Genomic DNA, 24,126 nt, shown 5'->3' on the forward strand with positions numbered 1-24,126 from the left:
TTAACCTGAGGGAGTATGCAAAATTGTAATTTGACTAACCATAAGCCTTGTTTTATACCTAAGAGTGCAACACTCCAAAACCAGAATGCTGAGCCATTAAGGCAGATTTCCTTGTGGATTTGTGCGATGCATGAATGGCTGTAATTTGATGACTGCATCTGCTTCTTGGATGCTTCCACTGTCTTGGAAGGAGTCCTCAGTGCTTCAGTATCTGAAAGAGTCACTAGAGCCCAACCTATATTTTCTCTAGGGTTTCCGCTATTTGAAGTTCTGCAGTTTCTAAAGTCATATGACCTGACTCAGAGGTTTCGATATGCTTACTTCCTGAGTTTATGTAGGTTTGCACATTTTGAGAAATATCGTGTGTGCTGTGCGGATATGAAACTTAAAACAGGAACTGTAGCAATTCCTTTTCTTCAACGATGAGGAACCTTTTTGGAGATCTAATTGCTGCTGTTATGACTGAACAGAGAATATCAAAACCATGTCAGGTTTCCAGATGGATTGAGGAAGCTTTCATATTAATCTTAAAGGGTTCATATGATGGGATAAAAATGTTTCCTTTCTCTTTCGAGTGTTTCAAGCTCTTGGTGCATATATTTACATTTATGCATTTAGCAGACGCATTTATAGGGGCGTGACATTTCCATCACACCCTCGAGGCATTCGGCCAATCACAGCACACTGGATAGCTGACCAATCAGCGTACACCTCACTTTTCAGAAAGATGAGCTTTGTAAAAATAGACTTGTTTCAGAAAGGCGGGGCATAGAGGAGCAACAATAATGTACATTATGTGGAAAATAATGTTTTTTGAAACTTAAACCACATAAACACATTTTATTACACCAAATACACAAAATAAAGTTCTTTTTAGCAACGTCATATGACTCCTTTAAACAAGTGAGCCAACTGACCTATCGGTAAGCCCCGCCCCCCTTAGTTACTGTTGCTCATTTGTTGCTTACAATGACCTTACAATAGCTTCTTCTGAGGTGTTTCTGATAAATTGGGACACAGATGGACCTTCAAGTGGGACTTAAATATGCCATGGAGGGAGATATAAAAGATATTAAAACAAATATGTAAAAATACAGATCACATTGCAAATGGGAGAAATATGTTACAGTTGTCACGCTCGTAATTACAACATCCTGGATGATATACAACAGAGATCATATACTGCAGTTAGATTAAATGAATTTTCTTTTTACCAGATTAATATTAAGAGGCACTCTCATATGGACCTTCGTTTATGTGTTTTAGACTGCACTGCTTCGTAAGCCTAAGAAGTACGTAAAAACTATCGTACGACTGATCTTAATATTACAGTCTGTTTCCCAAAAGCATCGTAACTTAAGTAGCACTTGAAAATCGTCGTAGATCTAGTGAAGTGAGTGAAGTGACATTCAGCCAAGTATGGTGACCCATACTCAGAATTTGTGCTCTGCATTTAACCCATCCGAAATGCACACACACAGAGCAGTGAACACACACACACACACTGTGAGCACACACCCAGAGCAGTGGGCAGCCATTTATGCTGCGGCGCCCAGGGAGCAGTTGGGGGTTCGATGCCTTGCTCAAGGGCACCTAAGTCGTGGTATTGAAGGTGGAGAGAGAACTGTACATGCACTCCCCCCACCCACAATTCCTGCCGGCCCGGGACTCGAACTCACAACCTTTCGATTGGGAGTCCGACTCTCTAACCATTAGGCCACGACTTCCCTAAATAATCTTCTTCGACTTCACGACTTCTACGGTTGCTCTGGAGAAATCGTAAAGCCCTAAGTGCTTCATAAGAAGACAGATTTATGCAGTCACCTGCAGGACAATCGGCAGATTACACCTTTAAATTGATTCAAGTGCAATGGGATTATAATATAAGGATTTGATTGTGCTTTATTGTACACTTTATGACTAGTTTTTTTTTTTTTTTTTTTTAATACATTTATAAATGAAATAATTAAATGGGGCAGAAAAAAACAGAAATACACATCTAAATAAAAAAAAAAACGAAAAAAAGAACTAATATAGGAAATACTTCAAAGACTGGGGGGAAAAATATGTCAACAACTTGCTGAAGTGCACGAAAACCAATAACATCTCTCTCTCTCTCTCTCTCTCTCTCTACTGTATATAAAGTACATTATATGATTATGTAAAGTATTATACACTATAATATAATATTGTACTGTATATAGCTTGGATATATACATAAATATATATATATCGCACATGAAACAATAACGAACGATCTTAAAATACTCGTAGAAAACACTCTTAAATGCTAAGATCAATCGTTATCGGGAAACCCGGCCCTGTTTAGTTAGTGCAGACTCATTCTGTCATCTTTTTAAACTGCACTGAGTGGTTCTCAAATCAACCAAGTCTGGTTGTCTTTTATCAGGTGTAGACTTGTGCCGGTATTCGGTAATGCGATATATTGCGGTGATAAATATGCACGATATTGTTATCGTGGGCACTTCTAAATACCGTGAATAAATATACATTACAAATTATTTAGAATTTGGAATGTATTTTAAGAATATTATTCCCATCAGCTGCTTAAAATGCACAACACCGCTGTATGCTGCTTGAAAGAGGGTATGCGCTCTGATGTGAACAAGCACGCATTAGAAGCACATGGAGGAACACGTGAGAGACGCTCTGAATGAAAGCACATTCAGTCTTTGACAGACGATGGAGCCGATAACGCAGATTTGTGTTTTCCCTATGGTGTTTATTACAGAGCCAACTACTGAAATATTTAGACTTAAAAGGCTATGTATCCATTTTTTTTTGTGTTAATCTGGACTACAATTGCCCTAGATATTGTTTGAAAGTGTTTTGATCTTTTATTGTTCATTCACACTTTACATTATGGCTTCATTAGTTAACATAAACTGCCAATGAAAAAATTATTCTGAACATTCATTTATCTTAGGTATTCCAATATTTAATAACACATTGTTAAAATTGAAAGTTGCAACTGTGTTATTTAATGAGCTAACATGAACTAAGACTTGTATCTTTTTAACAAAGATTAATAACATCTATAGCAAATGTAGCTATTGCTCATTGTTTAGCTGTGCATTTATTGAATAAGCACTATGTGATGTCCGAACTGATTATACTATATTTTATGTATTGCACTGTATTTTATGTAAAATCATTTTCTATTTTTAAATGGTCTTAAATTCATTTTAAGTACATTTTTAAATCATTTTCATTTTCAAGTTCTTAAATTGCTTTTTATTTTTGTGATTATTTTTCTTCATGACTTTTTTTTATTCATTTCTTTTTGAATTACAATTGTGTACGAAATGTGCTATAAATAAACTTGCCTTGCCTTGAATGTCAATGCATCAACTAAGGTTAACTAATGAGGTCTTACTGTAAAGTGATACCTATTGGTCTTTATAGTTCTTTTGCACTTTAATGTGTAAAACATTTAAATTTTATATATTTTTCTGTATTGCTTTGTTTTAAATGTTTAGTTATTTTTGTTATAAGAAAAAAAGTTATTTAACCTGTTATACTGTATTATGACCACTTTTTTAAAACAAAATTCCAATACCGTAGAAGCATTATCAATTAACCGCAACAGGAAAATTAGATATCAGCATATCCCTAATCAGGTGGTTCTTGGACTCATTTGAGGTTTAGTAGTTTATAACCTGCAATACAAACAGTGGGCCCTATAATACACCCAGCGCAATGCGACGCAAGGCACAGCGCAAGTGTGTTTGCTAGTTTCAGTCCGGTGCATTTTCCCGTCCAGTGCCACGTCGTTTAATTAGCAAATGCATTTGTGCGCCCATGGGCATGCTGGTCTAAAAAAGAGGTGTGTTCAGGCGCATTGCTGGCGCAATGCTATTTTAAGCAGCTGAAAATAGACTGCACCATAGACCAACTCAAACCTGGTCTAAAGTCTGGCGCAATGTTTTTTCTTTGTTATTTAAAGAGCGTGTTAGTATAGGCGGGTCCACAACGCGCGTACACGCTGCTTATTAAACACAGGTACGCACAGCAGCACACAAACATGTCATATATAAAAAATTAAAGGATTGCAATGCATAAGAATTTTTCAAGAACACCTGATACATAATTTCTAGTCTAATGTTGAGAGAGTAAAATAGCGCTCTTTTGAGATCCATGTGTGTGTTTGTCAGAGGGCTGAACAGGGTGGGTTTTGTGATCTGGTTTGGAGAGTGTAGTCCGTCATGCCAGCTCCTCATGATTTAGACAAACACACTCTTTGTGTCCTTTTCATCAGAGGGGATATAATCATTTAAACTATCTCCTCTGTCACAGAGCGTGCAGGCATAAAACACAGCCAGAGAGAAAAAGATAGAAAGATGGATGAATGATGGCTCACATGCAAATTGATCAGTAATAGAGGGCTGATATCAAATATAGTTTCTCTTTTCTGGATGTTATTTACGTCATAAATTGCATAATAATGACATTGACAACCCATGATCTTGACAGTTAGAGATGTGCTAAAATCCCACTTAGGGGTGGGTGATATGACCAAACTCTTATGTTGTTTTTGCAATAAATAAATAAAATCAATCAATTAATCAATCAATTTATTTACTTAACAATCTACATAATACATTAACATAATGAACATAATTGAATTCAAATTATCAATTGAATTTAAGCTGAATTTTTACTCCATTCTTCAGTGAAACAAGATCTTGCAGAAATCATTCTAGCATGCTGAATGCTGGTACTCAAAAAACGGTTTTGTAAAACCATTTGTAATTGGATTGACGGCTCAATCGGATTGAAAAACATTCATATAAACACCTTCAATCTGAATGGAATTTCGATCGGATTGAAGTGGGTGGTTTATTCCTCTTCTACTAATACGATTGAGCGTGCATGTAAACACTCGATTGGAATGAACCACGACACTGAATGGACATAATGACATTTGACGCACGGAAGTGTCCTGTCATTATAAAACTCTCCTTTCACTCAGTAACTGTGAAGTGGAGCAGGACAACCTTGTTTTGGATACTCATCCACAGGCAACCCGTTTCAGAGCGGTTTTGTGTGTGTGATAAATACGAGCAGCTCAGCACAGCGGTTTATGTGTATATTTATCCATAAACGGGTAAATATTAATTCTGCTGTTAAAAACAAATAAAGAAACCGTGTAGTAGTTATTATGTGAAAAGAGTGAGAAACTCAATATTATCTATATGTCACTTTTACTTTTCACTTTCACTATTTGAGCAGTGTGCACTTATAAAAAAAAATCTATTCAGATTTGAAGCTTGTGACATATAAACGCACACATCAACCCGATCACTTTATTTAGCGTTCATGAAAACACTGCAATCTGATTGAAACAAAAAGTGTGCATGTAAACGTAGCCACTGAAGACTAGAGTAGTGTTTGTTGAAAATTCATATTTGCCATCATAGGAAAAAATAATAAAAAAATGTATTAATATTGTTTTTTATATGAAATTGTAATAATATTTTACAATATTACTGTTTTACTGTATTTCTGATCAAATGAATGCAGCCTTTGAGACTTTTTTCAAAAACATTGACAGCCCATGTGCTGGAGAGTTAGAGATGTGCTGAGATCCCACTTAGGGGTGGGCAGTATGACCAAAATCTTACATACCATTATGAGTAATTTTATTTCATGGTAACAATATATATCATAATATAGTTTTTTCTTTTTTTGATACCATAGAAATTTCATAATTCTTGTCACCAGTGTCAATTGCAGTTCATCATTGAATTCAGTGATACCATCATAAACTAGCAGGTTGATCCATGCTGAAGCAATGGCAGATTGTGCAGTTATAAACAATAAGAAACTAATTACAAGCAACAGGTCAAAAAAACTACAGTAGATCTAATACATAAGAAATGCTACATACATTTTATAAAGTAATCAAATATATATAAAAATGGCATATTCTTCACTATGTAAATTAAATATATATTTCTTATAAGTTACAAAAGTCATTTAGTCAATGGCAGTGAGAGGTTTTCTCTCTTTTTTTGTTTGATTTACATGAATGACAGACAGCAGGAATATTAGACTGCTGTCACTTTAAGAGCTGCCCAGATCCAATATACTGTTAAACATGTGTTTCCTTTCTTAGCTGTTCGCTTTTACTTAAGACCTAAATTATTGTGTTTATGAGGATACTTTTATGGATGGGCATTTTGACACATACAAGTGTGTATATTTAACCGTTCAAGACAGGGTGTATGAAGCTCCCATGCTTTATGAGCACCATCATGACAGTCTCTCACACAGTGTGTCCCAGCGATAATAATTCTGTAAAATGCTTTGGATGAATGCATTAGACAGTGGTCTGTCTTCCTGTGTGTGTGTGTGTGTGTTCTGGCAGTGGTCCTGTGTAGTGGGTTTGAGACATAATTCCATCTTCATTGATCCCCACAACATCTGATTTCACTTAGCAATAAAGCTGCTTTTCTGATTTCTCAGAGTTTCAGTAATTAATGGCTTCATATGTTAAGTGGCAAGCAACCAAGCAACGTGGTGAAAGGTTGTTTGCGTTTGAATTTCCTGGCCATGGTTGTCTTTCAGTTTTTTGTGAAACTGTGAGAGTTGACATAGAGAGTGTTTTATTGGGGCTGGGATGAAGCCAGAGATGGAAGAGAAAGGACCACTTGAACACGAATGTCCTGCCTTTCGGTTAAAAGAGCCATTTGCCTTATGAATAAAGGCATTGATTGTATCTTTACTCTGGAACATGCATGCACATTTGCTTGGGAGTATGATTAATTTTTTTTAAATACATAAATTGTCAATATTTCAGTAACATGCCTAGAAAATAGTTGCCCAGGTATGTGGACGAGTGGACTGGCTGTAAAGCTGCTAGCATGTGCGACCCATATGTTCAACCAGGAAATGCTTTCCTATTGATGTTCTTCATAAGTAGCAATTTATTCTGAACAAATAACAAAACCTACTGGGACTAATGTGGATTTTTGATTGTTTTCTTTAAAATTTGTATGTTATTTGCAGAGTACTCACTCGCAGTGCAGAAGTTCTCTCACACCCTTCAGTCGTTCCAGTTTGATTTCATCGGGGACACTTTGACTGATGATGAGATGAACATTGGTGAGTTGACAGCAGGTCTGATTGGAGTAGTGCTAATTGGCCTGTCCATTTCATTTATGTGATGTATTTGCTGATTTGTTACCGTAATTACTAGGGCTGTCACTTTTAGTTTGAAAATCGATTGCACAATCAATCGGACCAACCAAAAAAAGTTTCCAAATTTGAAAATAGGGAATCGATTTTAACCAAATATGTACACTATTAATTTTTAAAAAATTAAACAATTAAAAAATATAGATGTAACAAAACTCACAAACAAGCAGAAAAACAAAATAAAGAATTCTTAAAGTGCAGTATGCGTTGCGAAAGCTAGACAGAAATACCTGCAATTTTACGCGCATTTAAGACCCAGTGACGTCTAAAGCGACCTCATATGCTGCATTCACACCAAACGCGAATAGAGCGTCTGGCGCGAATGATTTCAATGTTAAGTCAATGTAAAGACACGTTTACGCGCGTCTGGAGGTCTCGCGGCGCGGTAGAGACGAATTCGCCTCATTCGCACATCTAGTTACAGGAGATTCTGAGTTATGAAAAGGACCATTGCAAGCTGACAGCGACCGTCTTTTGTGGTGGAAAATTGGCAGTAATACCCCCACTTTGCGCAGCTGTACCTGAGTGTCCCTGGGACATCAGTGCGGTCAGAGAGCGTCTTCTCAACAGCTGGACATATAGTGAAAAAAAAAACGCTCTGCTCTGGACCCTGACAATGTTGATCGACTTGTTTTCCTGTCCAATAAATTTGTAATGGCCCTAGCCTTTAATTATGCCTGCCTAGTGCCGCCTAGCCTAAGTGTCGGTTACGTTCAATAAAAAACACACATGCCTGTTCTCAAGTCCATTTAAAGTTTCATTTTTTGAACAGCTGTTTGAAATGGATTGAATCATTATTTAAAATAATCTTGGAGATTTTTGAATTGCCTAAATCATAAATGCAGCCGGGGTGAAGCCTGCAGTGATGTTTTTCTTTTGTTATGGCAGTCGTCCCCTCTGCACATATTTTTTCGAGAATGTTGCACTCCTGTTGCTGTTTGTTATTCTGCACGAAACTTCATGCCAATAAATAAGAAATATTGCTGACTTGTGTGTTTCCAGCGCTCTCTTTACGTTCGTCCGTTATTTGACTTTGAAAAAGGAAACATCTTTTTTTTTAGACATGGAAAATCGATTTTACAATCGATTCAATGAACACTTATGTCTTAAAAATCGAAAATGATTTTTCACAAAAGTGACAGCCCTAGTAATTACTTCTGCTGAGTTTGTATGTGGAGTGAGTGTGTTGGACTGTGCCTGCATGTTTGTGCCAATCTCTGGCGGTTGGTTTTGTGCATATATTTGTGTTTCATTTGTATGTGTGGCTTACATCACCACATGTTTTGTCTACACAGCTGAGTCATTTCGAGAGTTTGCTGGTTTGCTGCAGGAAGTGGAAGAGGGTCGAATGATGCTGGTTGGTGGAACACATTTCTTCCTGTACCCTTACAAAACACTATCAATCTAAATCGAACCTTGTATAATAAAAGCACCTAAGATTCTCAGATACTGTGTGTCAATCATTAACATTCTACAAGATTAGCCTTCTTGTGCTGATGGCCAGTTGAACTTGTGGTTTAGTTTGTTGAGATGTCTGCTTTTAAGTTTTGTAGCTTTTAAACCTAAAATGTCATCTTTAGAATTCAGGCTTGATTCTAAATCTTATCTGATCTAACCATGTATAACAGGAAAATACAGGTTCAGACAGGTTCCTTCCTTAAAAGGTATAGGATAAAAATAATCACTCATAATCCAATGGAGTGCTTGACATGACTGAATTTTATTTATTCCAAAAAGATCCAGATCCACAATTCATAAACAATTGTTCCCTATATAATATAGACACTTCCAAAATTTGGATTTATTAATAATATTTTATATATATTTTATATAAATGTCTTTACTGCCACTTTAATTTACAACCCGAATTCCGGAAAAGTTGGGACGTTTTTTAAATTTTAATAAAATGAAAACTAAAAGACTTTCAAATCACATGAGCCAATATTTTATTCACAATAGAACATAGATAACATAGCAAATGTTTAAACTGAGAAAGTTTACAATTTTATGCACAAAATGAGCTCATTTCAATTTTGATTTCTGCTACAGATCTCAAAATAGTTGGGACGGGGCATGTTTACCATGGTGTAGCATCTCCTTTTCTTTTCAAACAGTTTGAAGACGTCTGGGCATTGAGGCTATGAGTTGCTGGAGTTTTGCTGTTGGAATTTGGTCCCATTCTTGCCTTATATAGATTTCCAGCTGCTGAAGAGTTTGTGGTCGTCTTTGACGTATTTTTCATTTAATGATGCGCCAAATGTTCTCTATAGGTGAAAGATCTGGACTGCAGGCAGGCCAGGTTAGCACCCGGACTCTTCTACGACGAAGCCATGCTGTTGTTATAGCTGCAGTATGTGGTTTTGCATTGTCCTGCTGAAATAAACAAGGCCTTCCCTGAAATAGACGTTGTTTGGAGGGAAGCATATGTTGCTCTAAAACCTTTATATACCTTTCAGCATTCACAGAGCCTTCCAAAACATGCAAGCTGCCCATACCGTATGCACTTATGCACCCCCATACCATCAGAGATGCTGGCTTTTGAACTGAACACTGATAACATGCTGGAAGGTCTCCCTCCTCTTTAGCCCGGAGGACACGGCGTCCGTGATTTCCAACAAGAATGTCAAATTTGGACTCGTCTGACCATAAAACACTATTCCACTTTGAAATAGTCCATTTTAAATGAGCCTTGGCCCACAGGACACGACGGCGCTTCTGGACCATGTTCACATATGGCTTCCTTTTTGCATGATAGAGCTTTAGTTGGCATCTGCTGATGGCACGGCGGATTGTGTTTACCGACAGTGGTTTCTGAAAGTATTCCTGGGCAAACTATTAAAATTTAAAAAACGTCTCAACTTTTCCGGAATTCGGGTTGTAATGCATCCTTGCTGAATAAAAGTCTTAATTTATTTACAACCCGAATTCCGGAAAAGTTGGGACGTTTTTTAAATTTTTTTAAAGTCCAAATTTGACATTCTTGTTGGAAATCACGGACGCCGTGTCCTCCGGGCTAAAGAGGAGGGAGACCTTCCAGCATGTTATCAGCGTTCAGTTCAAAAGCCAGCATCTCTGATGGTATGGGGGTGCATAAGTGCATACGGTATGGGCAGCTTGCATGTTTTGGAAGGCTCTGTGAATGCTGAAAGGTATATAAAGGTTTTAGAGCAACATATGCTTCCCTCCAAACAACGTCTATTTCAGGGAAGGCCTTGTTTATTTCAGCAGGACAATGCAAAACCACATACTGCAGCTATAACAACAGCATGGCTTCGTCGTAGAAGAGTCCGGGTGCTAACCTGGCCTGCCTGCAGTCCAGATCTTTCACCTATAGAGAACATTTGGCGCATCATTAAACGAAAAATACGTCAAAGACGACCACGAACTCTTCAGCAGCTGGAAATCTATATAAGGCAAGAATGGGACCAAATTCCAACAGCAAAACTCCAGCAACTCATAGCCTCAATGCCCAGACGTCTTCAAACTGTTTTGAAAAGAAAAGGAGATGCTACACCATGGTAAACATGCCCCGTCCCAACTATTTTGAGACCTGTAGCAGAAATCAAAATTGAAATGAGCTCATTTTGTGCATAAAATTGTAAACTTTCTCAGTTTAAACATTTGCTATGTTATCTATGTTCTATTGTGAATAAAATATTGGCTCATGTGATTTGAAAGTCTTTTAGTTTTCATTTTATTAATATTTAAAAAATGTCCCAACTTTTCCGGAATTCGGGTTGTAAAAATAAATAAATAAATACAGACCCCAAACCTTTGAATGGTATTGTAGCAAGGAGTATTACATGTCAAACATGGCCAGTTGTTAACATCCAGATGTATGCTGATGACACTGTGATTTTTACCCATGCAAGATCTAAAGAACACGCTGCAGCCAAACTGACAGCTTCGATGAGGAAGGTGTCGGATTGGCTGGCAAATTCATGTTTGACCCTTAATCTAAGTAAAACAGTTTGCATGTATTTTACAGCGAGGATTAATAACTCAGTTAATCCTGATATTTTAATTAACGGTGAAGTCATTACATCTGTGACACATGTTAAATATTAAGGCATCATAATTGACACAAATTTGACCTTCAAAAAACAAGTTAGTAAGGTCATCAAGACTGTTAAGTTTAATCTAAACAATTTTAAGAGTATTAGACATAATTTGTCACTGTCTGCTGCAAACCTTTTTGTACACACAACGATTTTTCCCCATTTGTCATACTGTATAACAACCTGGTCAAAGGCAGGCGCGACTACGCTCAAGCCTATTTATTCACTTTATAAACAGATTTTAAAAGTATTAGACAAAAAACCTAAGGATTATCGTCATTGTAATATTCTGAAAAAATATAATCTTCTCAATTTTGATAATTTCTTATTTTATTCGGATGTATGTCTAATGTTTAAAGTTATTCATGATCTTGCACCCCCTTCTCTTAGAGGATGCATAGTTTTATCTGGCAGTGGCAGTGCCAGTAGAACTAGAGCATCAACTAGGGGTGATTTGGTACCACATTTTAGAAAGACAACCTTTGGTCAATCCGTCTTCTCTGTTAAAGTAGTGGAGAAGTGGAATTCAATACCCACAAACATTAGAAACTCAGGAAGTTTTGCAGTATTTAAAGCCAGCCTCAAAATTTGGCTAAAATCAGCACAAGAGTGTCACCACTAATGATTGCATTGTATTTTCTGTATTTGGTGTATATATCAAACCATTTTTATCAATTTTGAATTGATGGATAATATGTATTTTTGTAAATTTATGTAGTGTATTTGTTGTTTAGTGGTTGTTTTGAGTTTTTTTTTTTTTTTTGTCTACCTGCCCACCTGCCCAGGGACAACAGATGCAAATTAGCTGTTAGCTAATTCTGGTGCAATTGTCTAAATTGTGCGCTGTCCCTGCCAAATAAACAAATAAATAAAAAATGAAATAAATAAATTACCAACGTTAAGCCGTCAGGATAAACATATGATGAACAGTATCACAATGTTTGTGTAATAGGAGCTTCACACAGAGATAAAGACTCATCTTATATGATAATATGAGTGACACAGTGGTTTGTGCTGATATGGAAAAACAGCTCAATAATTCCATTTTCATATAGACAAAAAAGTGTATATTATAATATAATACATTATATAAATAAATAATTATACACTTATTCCTATATTATAAGGTGTAAATATAAAACATCATTTTTTGGCTGTTAAATTTATCCATTCATCTGCCATTGGCCAGTGTGGCAAAGAGTACATTTTGCACTCTGCTATTTGGTTTCTTGGGGCCCCTGCCTTTGTGTCACTCAGACATACTGAACAAAAGCAGGGACAAGACTTTCTATTGTAGATACAGTAAGAGACTTTAGGCAGAAAACAGTTGTACTCACCTGTCTTTCTTGCTTGCAGGTGCAGAATGCATGTGACTTGCTAATCAAACCTTTGGACAAGTTCAGGAAAGAGCAGATTGGGGTCACAAAAGTGAGTGTTTATTATGTGCATTTAGATACATTAAGAACTCACACCACATTACCACATGTGTGAGCCTACTCCTCATTTCCGCCTCTACTTCCTGTTTCAGAGCAAAGTGATCAACATCATGCAACACACAAATAAATAAATATATATGGTTCTATCCTAAAACTGTCTATGGTTCTGTCTATGGTTCAATCCTAAAACACACTGACATGAAAGGCCATGCAAATATTAATGTGTATATATACATACACATTAATGTTTGCATGGCCTTTCATTTCAGTGTGTTGTAGGATTGAACCATAGACACAAAATAAAATGGAATAATGTGTCAGCAACTGGAGCATCCATGGAAAAACTATTAGTTTTAGATAGACTGAGAACAAGTTACAGAGATATCATGATTCTAAAAGGAAAGCGAGATCATTTGTTGGAAAAACAACACATGGAAAGTTTCAAAATTCCAAAGACTTCTCACTGGATTAGACTCTTTCCACTCCAGCATGCTTCAGTTAACATTACTGAAGTGTCAGTTTCATATCACTATTGGTCCAGTGTGGTTACTCAGAGATTATTGCTTGAAATTATTGGTGGTAACTTGTAAGGAACTGGTTACAAGTCTGCAAAAAAAATGTATAAGAACAATTTCTGTATTTTTTTTTCATGAGGAATTGGTTTAGTGAGCTAGAGCACATCCACTGTAGTTTTCAGTCTCGTTTTCTCAGGTTTGAGTTATTTGTTTGCTTGTGTACGTGTGTTTCAGGATAGACGAAAGAAGTTTGAGAAGGAGAGTGAGAAGTATTACTCTCAGCTGGACAAACATGTGAACCTGTCCTCAAAGAAAAAAGAGGCACAGCTACAAGAGGTATATTTGTAAAAACCGTAACCTAAACAAAAACAAAAAAAGATCCAATAATTTAATCTTTATTTTTTGTGTGTTTATCCGCTTATAGGCTGACGAACAGTTGGAGAAGGAGCGTCAGACATTTTACGAGTTGTCTATAGAATATGTGTTCCAGATCCAGCATGTTCAGGACAGGAAGAAGTTTGATGTTGTGGAGCCTGTATGTGAGAGCTTTCTTTTCCTCTAGCACATGCACTCTTGTTTTTATAGATGCTTTGTAGTAACAGATTCTGTATTGTGTGTACAAGATGGCATCTACAGGTGCACGGATAAAAACAAGTCTAAAACATACACCGATTGTGTTCATGCTGATACAAACAATGAATTGACTAAAGCATGTTATGCTTAGAGGGGTGTGTCCTTGTTTGTGATTGACAGGTTTTAGCATTTCTTCAGAGCATCCTAACACTGAATAGTCTCACTGTGGAGATGACGCAGGACTTCCTTCCATATAAACAGGAGCTGCAGCTCAGTCTACAGAACGTGAGAGCTTCACCAATCAATAATGAATCTAACTTTCCATCCTTATTGTCATGTGATCAGATCAGCAGATTATGAGTCATTCAATATGCTGCTCTGTGGGGATGTTTTTTCTGAGTGGTGGTTTAGCAGGTGCTTTTATCTAAAGCGTCTTACAGTAAATGTATTACAAATTACAGAATTTCCACCTGAAGTCCCCCACTAATTATTAATATGGTTTAGGCATTAATAAATGCAGATTTGCTAAATTATTATTTTAATATTTTAAATTTATATTTAGTTTAGGCTGCATTTATTTGATCAAAAATACAGTATAAACATTAATATTGACAAATACTATTATAATTTAAAATTTATTTTAATATATTAAATCATTTAATTTATTCCTGTGATGGCAAAGCTGATTTTTTTTCAGCAGCTATTACCGAATCATTCTGAATGGCTGATTTGCGGCTCAAAAAGAAACTTTTCTTATTTTTAATGTTGAATTTGTTTATGCTGCATCATATTTTAGTGAAAAACCTGATACTTTTTTTTTTCTAATCTTTGATTAATAGGAAGTTCGAAAGGACCAGCATTTAGTTGAAATAGTAATGCTGGTATATATATATATATGTCTTTACTGCCAATTTTGATTCATTTTATGTATCCTTGATGAATAAAGCATACATTTCTTTAAAGCAAAATGACTTACCCCAAATATATATTAATTATAATTAACATTTTGGAACAAAACACAGCAGCATGTCTTTTGTAATTGTTCCTGATTATATGTAAAATGTAATGTGTGTTTGATTGGGTGCCGCTGGTTTTGTTGTTGTAGACCCGTAACCACTTCGAGAGCACCAGAGAGGAGATGGAAGAGCTAATGAAGAGGATGAAGAAGTCAGCACAGATCTGTATTAGACACGGCCAGCAGGCGACTATGGAGGGATACCTTTATGTGCAGGAGAAATGTGAGTGCTTTTTAGCTGTTTAGCTGCTGTAAGCCCTTTTCCACCGCAGGAGCTTTCGCCAGGAACTAGAGACTTTGGGCCGGTACTCAGTGTGTTTCCACCACGGGAACCAGGATCTAAATAAAGTTAAGGGGAAAAATTTGCCCCTCAGAAAGTCTCTGCTCACCAGGCAGTACTTTTTCAAAGGTCCGGAACTTTCAGGGGAGGGGCCAGGGCACTGAGCATGCTGATTGGTTGAGTTCACACAGCATTGTATTTCAACCACCATTTATTTGCATCATTTTAAAAAATATTATCGTAAGTGAAATGTAGTTTTAAAAGTATTTCAGGTGAGAATTTGTTTTAAACTCAAATCTGCGGTTTATTTAAAAAGACAGCACCTATTTGAAAATATGTGTCGCTGATTTCGGAGATGCTGAGAGGGAGCTCAGTGCTCATGCATCCCACCTAGAGCAGTCTCAACTCGGCTAGTCCTTCTGACATCTGTCGCTGGCTCTGATGTCTCTAGTGATGAAACATGAGATATAATTCATTTTGGGTAAATCTACGGGCAGTCTTTAGTCTCATGAATCTATTGTTTGTTCCAGGTAATTTAGTTTTGGCTGAGATTGGAGCTTGGCTGAGCTATGATGAACTAAGAAGTTATCTGAATCCTTTTTTAGGATAGAACTACTTTATTTAGGTGTAAGAAATTGTGATTATACCTAACAATGGATGGAGATTGCAAAACATCAACAAAAGGCTTGTTGGTTTTGCTTTTACATCCTTTCCGTGTTCTGTCTTGGTATGCTTTGGTGAATATCAGCCATGAAATAAGATACAATTGTATGAAACTTACACAAATAGGTTTGTCACATCAGTCTCATGCTTACACGTGTGTAAGGGCTTTCCTTTAAAAACAAGTTAATTACTGGAAAAGCTTTCTCATTCATTTCTATAAAATATGGGACAAGTCAAAATGGGACAGTAATACAACCACTAGGAAATATTTTCTTTGTGAAAGAAAGAGCATCTAGTAATTGTCTGTAGAGGTCAGTGTCCACACACAGCAGAAATCTTAATACGAGTTATAGTTAATAAATGACTTCATAAGGGGCCGTTCACATATTGCGTCTTTTGCTCGCTCAAGTTCGTTATTTCCAATGTAGGTGCGCAGTATGCGTGCTCATAATGGAAGCGACGCGTATGCGGTGCGACGCACTCGTTTTTCCCAGGCGCGTCCGCACCGCATCGAGTTAAAAACATCTCAACTTTTCAGAGAGCCACAAGCGCACCGCAGGTCATGTGACAAGAACCAACCAATCAGCTTCATCCTTTCCCCATAGCATATATGGCTCTGCCTTTCCCGTAACAACGTTGAAAGCTCAGCAAAGATGAAGGAATTTTAAAATAAATTTAGTAGCAGAGCTACTGCAAGCGATTTTAGTGTTGCAAATTCATTTATCCTTTGCTGAAATTTCCGCGTCTTCATTGAGAGAGCAGGTCATGGTTGCTTAGCAACAGAAGACACCTCAGGAGCGCAACTGCCCAAGCGCTTTGGAAAGAAGGAGAAAGCAACGCGCCTAGCGTTTTTTTCACGCATTTTTATCGCGACATGTGAATGGCCACTAACACCGCATACTGATTGGTCAAACAGCACTGTGCAGTAAAAGTTTTTGAATATTGACTGTTATATGATGCTAAACTGAGTAATTGATTGTTGTAGGTACTGGATTTTTGGTAGTTGTGCTAGATTGGTATCTCTGTTGTAGATCTCTGATCTCTGATCTCCAACTTTTCACTTTATAAAATAAACTCAAATCAATCATTTATGCCCATTTATTTGGCAAGTAACTGTAATAAGTTGGATAATTTACAGTTAACTGGTCTTTATAGCAGAATGAACCTCAGAAAAACGGTCATACAAGACCAGAGAATTTCACATTTATTTTTGCAGTATTGACCAACTGACCATAAAGTATTGGATATTGGATCATACCCTGTATATAATTAAAATTATAGTATGCTATTAATCTTTCTCTCTCTAGGGACTCTTGGCATAAACTGGGTGAAGTATTACTGTAAATACTTCAAAGACAGCAAGTTATTCATCATGGTGCCGATGGAACAAAAGACAGGAACCAAACAGGTGCAGGACTATTACAGATACGATCATTACTTTGTGAAGGGTCAGCCCTTTTTTCTTACATCTATCTCTTTTTTTTCTCTTAGACCACATCTCAGCTCACACTGAAGTCCTGTGTACGCCGTAAAACAGACTCCACTGACAAACGCTTTTGCTTTGAAATTGAAACAAATGAAAGGTGAGACTTCTGTCATATTCACTCATTCTCAAATCATTTTAGAAAGTGCACCTATATTGAAAGTTTTAGTAGGATCAGAGGAGGGCCAGCAAACTGGAAAGTTCATATTTTTGTCAAAGCACATTTTCTTGTTTACTTGTGAAGTTGCTGTCCAATATGTAGGCATTTGTTTGATACTGGAGAAATTACACCCAAACAACGAGAGACTTTATTTAGTGAAGTTGTTTGTGTTGTGTTCCATAGGTGCAGCCCTGTCCTGCTCCAGGCTATTTCTGAGGTCAACAGGAAGCAGTGGTTGGAGGCAATGGATGGCAAAGAACCAGTGGGTTTCACATTATCACTATTCACTCCATTAAGAGTCTATCTCTGTGTATGATCATGCTGCTGATCCTTTGTGGTTTCTGTTCCAGATTTATCATTCTCCGAATCAAAAGCAGGCAGAAAGTAAGTATAACTTCACTTCATCACAGCACTAGCGTATTTGTATAGATGCTTATTTGTATCAGAAACAACTTGCCTGTATTTGCTGCATACATGTAATAATCAGTTAGACTGCCTCAGTTCTTTACTTCACACAATCTCCAAAAATCCACCCTTCACATGTCAACAAACTTAAATGTGCTAAATTGTTCACAGGAAAATAGCATTTGTAAAAAGGGTGGACTGCTCCTCAGGCAATTTTGTTTTGCCTTTTATTGCACCTAGGAAGGTCACATTCTGTGGATACACTATGATTTAAAGGATTTTTAAAAAATAAATGAATACTTTTATTTAGCAAGGTTGGATTAAATTGATCAAAAGTGACAGTAAAAGCCATTTATAATGTTAAAATGATCCCTGCTCAAATAAATGCTGTACTTTTGAACTTTCTGTTTGTCAAAGAACCCTGAAAAATGTATCAATTTGCACAAAAATATTAAGCGACACTACTGTTTTCAACGTGGATAATAATAAGAAATGTTTCTTGAGCACCAAATCAGCATATCAGATTGAAAGATCATGTGACACTCAAGACTGGAGTAATGATGCTGAAAATTCAGTTTTGCCATCACAGGAAGAAATTATATAGAAAAAATAGAAAAAAAATATACAGTACAGACCAAAAGTTTGGACACACCTTCTCATTCAAATAGTTTTCTTTATTTTCATGACTATGAAAATTGTATATTCACACTGAAGGCATCAAAACTATGAATTAACACATGTGGAATTATATATGGAATTATATACATAACAAAAAAGTGAGAAACAACTGAAAATATGTCATATTCTAGGTTCTTCAAAGTAGCCACCTTTTGCTTTGATTACTGCTTTGCACACTCTTGGCATTCTCTTGATGAGCTTCAAGAGGTAGTCACCTGAAATGGTCTTCCAACAGTCTTGAAGGAGTTCCCAGAGAGATGCTTAGCACTTGTTGGCCCTTTTGCCCTCTGTCTGCGGTCCAGCTCACCCCTAAACCATCTCGATTGGGTTCAGGTCCGGTGACTGTGGAGGCCAGGTCATCTGGCGCAGCACCCCATCACTCTCCTTCTTGGTCAAATAGCCCTTGATGCCTTCAGTGTGACTCTACAATTTTCATAGTCATGAAAATAAAGAAAACTCTTTGAATGAGAATGTGTTTCCAAACTTTTGGTCTGTACTGTATATTGTTTAGCACAAGACCTCTCTCAAAAACAAGAAAAGTATTGCCTAATATGTTTGTGCAGGTGTGATATCTCAGTGATGTCTGTTAGCTATTAAGAGAAAAGTTGCAGAACACAGGAAATTCAAAAAATAGGTGGATTAAAAATGCTGCTTAATAGGTTCTGATATTTGCAAGCCTGTGCAATACCATGTATAAAATTACACCATAAATAGTGTGCAGTAACCTACTGAGGAATGCATACAGGGATGATGAACTGTGTTTATTATATGTAATATGAATTTCCTTTCTCTCCCTCCAGTGGAGCTAAATGACCTCGGCTTCAAGTTCGTCAGAAAATGCATCAATTTTGTGGAAACAAAAGGTACCATCACACATTAGACTAGTAGAGAAGATCAGTGACTCTCTCTGCTGTTTTTGCACTTCATGGCCACCATATGCCTTAATGAATCAGAGATGGGATGACATCACAATGCCACTATTATTTATTATATTCATGTCTCAAATGCAACCAGCAGAGGGAAGCAGCACACCATTTGTCTTCACATCAGCACATCCAGCATTTGAGCCAACTGTAAATAGAAAGTATTCTTTTCCAGAATATATTTATGCTGCTGATTTAGCCAAAGAACCAGAAACACACACACTTAAACAAATAATCTCATCAATAACATATGCAAATTAAATTTTTTTTTTTTTTTGTGCAAATACAAATTGATAGCAGACATGTATACGCTCTCCCTCACCTTTTCTCCAACATGGCAAGTCATTTGAAACCTGACTATAGTGTTTCCATGCTAGAGGCTGTTATACTGTAGTATGAGAATAAAATGATGAAGAGGCAGTTCAAGGCCATTAATAAGCGTGATTACACTGTAGCGTTGTCTGAGGGAGTACCGAGCACCAACCAGTCGCCAAGCGTGTCGTTACTCAGATTTCCCAGCCGTTTTAGTCCAGCTCTCTCGTCAGGCACAACATGGTGTATGTTAACAATCAGTAAACTCTGGCAAACTATCCTCTGAGATTATTGCACAGCTAATGACAGCTGAGCGTGAACCCAAACAGGGACTGGACCGTTTACCACTAGTTTTTTAGATAGAGCTGTACTTTTCCACTGTGAGACACTCCCCCCGTTTGTTCTCCTTCAAGCCAGGTTCATTTTCTCAGTCAATATATCATGCATTCTTTTTCTCTTTCTTTCTTTTTTCGTTTTCTCTGTTCTTCTCTTTCTTTCTGCTAGGCCTGACTCAGGAAGGAGCCTACAGGACTGTGGGCAGCAACAGTCAAGTACAGAAACTTCTGAATGCCTTCTTTGGTGAGGAAATGGCCAAAAGAACATCTGCTGTGTGCGTGTGTGTGTGTGTGTGTGTGTGTGTGTGTGTGTGTGTGTGTGTGTGTGTGTGTGTGTAAGAGGAAGACATGTGAACATGCTCTCACACACACATACACTCAACTAGTAAAACAGATTTATACACAGACATTAATAGCCAAATATGTACAAACATGTTTTATTTCTTGTTAACAAGTTTATCATGTTTTATGTGGAAGATACATTTCTTGACTCATAATTCTGAGTCCAGCTTATTGTGGCATGTTTAATATATGCAGTGAGCTTTTTGAACTTCCTAATTTTTTTTTTACACTGAGGAAACCAAAGCAGAGATATACGTCCATGAGAGCGTCCTTGAGCTGTTACAAAATCCCTGACACATACTAAACAACAGTAACAACCGTCTGAGGAAGGCCATTTATCTCTCTCTCTGTCTTCATCTGTCCTCCTCTCTCTGTAGACCCAAAGTCTCCAGCGGATGTAGATTTCAATTCCACTGACATGGACGTTAAGACCATCACTAGTGCTTTGAAATTCTATCTACGGTGAGTTAGGCACACATGATTTTATGATGTCCAAAAGTGACTTTTTTTTAAAGTGTGTTTTGTACATTTGCATGCTTTTCCAGGAGTCTGAGTGAACCGCTGATGACCTACAGCCTGCATGGACAACTGATCTTAGCAGCAAGTATGACAGCGAACACACACACAGACAGACACACACACACACACTATTATGTGTGGGGGCAGGTCCATAATAATAGCAATAATAGTAATAATAAGAAGTTATAGTAGTAGTAATGATAATAATAATAAGTATCAGAGTGAGTAACTAAGCAGCTTCTGGGGTGTGCTTTTCATTATGCTTTGTTAACCCTACAAAAAACAAAAAAAAACACACAAAAAAATGCAGCTTTTATATATTTATACTACTATTCAAAAATGTAGGGTCTGTTACTGTAATATTTTACTGTAATACCTTTATTCCACAAGGATGCTTTAAACTTATGTAAACTGACAAAAGATCAGATCTTACAAAACATTTCTACTTTAAATAAAATCATCTTGAAAAAAAAATGATGGTTCTGCAAACTTCAACATGGACAATAATAAGAAATGTTTCTTGATCATCAAGCATATTAGAATGATTTCTGAAGGATCTTGTGACACTGAAGAATGGAGTAATGGCTGCTGAAAATTCAGCTTTGCATCACAGGAATAAATTACATTTTAGAATGTATTGAATAGAACATTCATTTTAAATAGTAATATTACTTAACAATTTTACAGTTTTCACTGAATTTTTTATCAAATAAATTCACCCCTGGTGAACATAAGAGACTTATTTCAAAAACATTCAAAAAAATATACAGACCCCAGCCTTTTGAAAGGTAGTGTTTATTTATTTATTTATTTATTTATTTATTTTATTCAAAGTTCCATTAGTTTAAATAAAAACGTCTTAATAATATTACTAATAATGCTAAATTATTTCCAATATAATATAACATTAAAGGAACTAGGATTGAATTCATACCAAAATGTCAACTTTTGTAGAATCCCAGTCCATAGTAATGCCAAAGTGATACCTCAAAATGACCTGCCTCATGAAATAAAATGAAGGAATAATTTTTATTTTTATTTTTTAATATATGTTACAACTATATTGAATAATGCACACACATATATTTTCATTTGTACTGGTTGTATGCTTTGTGCCATCCTGTAGGCACTCCATTACAGGAACGTCTGGCAAACTTTGTAAATGTCCTTATATTACTTTGTGTTTATTAAGCTATGTTTTACACACACAATTAAATAGAATTCTGAATTGTGAACCGAAGCAATATATTGCAGTATTAACGATTACCCTACTGTTTCTCCTTTATACAATGAATAAATTGCTGAATAAATTTAGCCAGGCTAAATTGCACCTTATTTTTGTGCTCAGACTTAAGTTCTCTGTAGTCGTACAGAAAAGCCCTCTCACAGTATCCGAATGCTCTCTGAATCCCTGTGCTCACGCTGCTGTAGTCAAGCATGCAGCTGGCTGAGAAAAAGCCATTTACAAGACTGACATTTACATGAACGTATAATAAAAGCGTCATTAAAAGAAAAAATGACCTCTTTCAGTGGTCTTGTGTTGTTAGATGAATCTTTTGTAACTCTTGACGCATCATGTCATCACCCAAACTGACGTGCGCTGCCTGTACTGTACTGGTTTTGCGTAGTCTTCCCTTTCGTTTAACACTTTTGGACATTTTACAGTAATTTTATGAAAGCAATGGGTATTATTAAGTCTGGCTACAAGTAACCGATTTCTTTTATAAAATGACGGCAATATGAATATGACAGAAGACATCAGCATTAAATAAATAGAGATTTAACATTCAGAAAAACCTATTCTTGGAGGAAATATAGTTCATTTAACATTATCTTAGGCTGTTTCCTGTTGCCAGCAATGTAGCATAATGATGCCCGTTAGAACGCAGCTCATCCAATCAGAAATGAAAGACCAAGTCGTCCTCTATGTCTATGTTTGCATCAGTGAATTGTGTTGAAAGTGCTGAATTGTAATCCTCCCCATAATACGATTAGAGGCCATTAAAGCAGCTTTAATTATTGTAGCATGTCAGCTGTAATATATATAGCACACAGCTAAACAAACTCCACGGTGCAGAGGAAAGGGCTACACCTGCCGAGGGATTAACGGCTCGCTTTAATGTGCTTTACTCGCTTGAACCAAGTGACCTCCCAGTCTTTCATGTGTTTTTTTTTTTTTACATATACAGTATATTTTAAAGATGTCAAGAGGGTTTGTCCGACTCTATCAAAGATGCTACAGCAAGTCTAAAAAACACTGTGAGTTCACAATAAATCGTATTCGCTCCACTCACTACAAAGTAAGCTTTGTTATGGTTCAGCAGAGGTTGTATCTTTAGATAATGCCGTGTTTATCCAACACTTCACAGTAAATGAGTCTGAACTGATCCTTTTAGGATTTTATAAGTTATCTTTGGATGAGCTGAAATACGCTTGGCAAACTGCCGTGAGATGGCGGCAGGAAGAAAATAAACAAGCACTTCTAGAAACCACTAGCTTGGTAACACAAGTAAACCGCTGTATTAGCTTTACCAGCTCTATTAGTTTTAGCGTAGATGGAGAAGTGCACTGACATGTACTGTCTGCTTCATTCTGCCTTTACACTGCATTCTTTAAAGTCTTTCCTTTGGTACAAATTAATGTGAGTCATGGCAGTGAAATGTAGCATGAACCGTAGTTTCTGTGGGTGCGACTGTGATGCAGTAGTTAAGTTAGAACAATATGTGAATAATTTATAGTGTGTGCTTGTGACTTCATTGACTACATTTTTTTTCCATAGAGTCAGAGAATCCGGACTATCGGTTAGGGGCGGTTCACTCGCTTGTTTACAAACTCCCAGAGCGGAACAGAGAAATGCTGGAACTGCTAATCAAACACCTGGTCAGGTAAAACACACACGCACACACAGACGTGCTAATGCTCCAACTCACACACACACACTCACATTCTGTGGTTTTTCTAACCGCTGCTCAGCTTGCTTGGGTGTACCTTTTTAATTGAATGTTCTAGTTGTATTTGATTAATGTGACAGGTTGTGTGTGTGAAAATGTGTTTTGACAAACATGACAATAAATCACCTGATCTATAGCTCCATGTCTCATATTGTGTGCGTGTGTGTGTGTGTGTGTCACTTAAAATATATTCACATAAGTAGCTTGAACTTTATACTAAACAAGCTAATGTAGTAAATGGAAATTACATGTAGGAT

At 36.8% G+C, this 24,126-nt stretch overlaps 1 protein-coding gene across 2 annotated transcripts in view; it reads left to right on the forward strand.

Annotated features, from left to right (window-relative positions):
* LOC132141206 (oligophrenin-1-like) overlaps positions 1 to 24,126 on the forward strand; it is a 37,907-nt gene that overhangs the window by 2,120 nt on the left and 11,661 nt on the right. For both annotated transcript variants that reach the window (XM_059550524.1, XM_059550525.1), the window contains exons 3-18: positions 7,033 to 7,128; positions 8,517 to 8,578; positions 12,636 to 12,707; positions 13,465 to 13,566; positions 13,655 to 13,765; positions 13,984 to 14,088; positions 14,909 to 15,041; positions 17,069 to 17,169; positions 17,253 to 17,344; positions 17,588 to 17,666; positions 17,755 to 17,788; positions 19,288 to 19,350; positions 20,227 to 20,301; positions 20,777 to 20,861; positions 20,945 to 21,003; positions 23,698 to 23,803. In XM_059550524.1, coding sequence (XP_059406507.1) covers positions 7,033 to 7,128; positions 8,517 to 8,578; positions 12,636 to 12,707; positions 13,465 to 13,566; positions 13,655 to 13,765; positions 13,984 to 14,088; positions 14,909 to 15,041; positions 17,069 to 17,169; positions 17,253 to 17,344; positions 17,588 to 17,666; positions 17,755 to 17,788; positions 19,288 to 19,350; positions 20,227 to 20,301; positions 20,777 to 20,861; positions 20,945 to 21,003; positions 23,698 to 23,803 — 1,375 coding nt within the window. The remainder of the gene's footprint in view (positions 1 to 7,032; positions 7,129 to 8,516; positions 8,579 to 12,635; positions 12,708 to 13,464; positions 13,567 to 13,654; positions 13,766 to 13,983; positions 14,089 to 14,908; positions 15,042 to 17,068; positions 17,170 to 17,252; positions 17,345 to 17,587; positions 17,667 to 17,754; positions 17,789 to 19,287; positions 19,351 to 20,226; positions 20,302 to 20,776; positions 20,862 to 20,944; positions 21,004 to 23,697; positions 23,804 to 24,126) is intronic.

The sequence above is a fragment of the Carassius carassius genome, chromosome 5, assembly GCF_963082965.1.
Source record: "Carassius carassius chromosome 5, fCarCar2.1, whole genome shotgun sequence".
Lineage (NCBI taxonomy): Eukaryota > Metazoa > Chordata > Actinopteri > Cypriniformes > Cyprinidae > Carassius > Carassius carassius.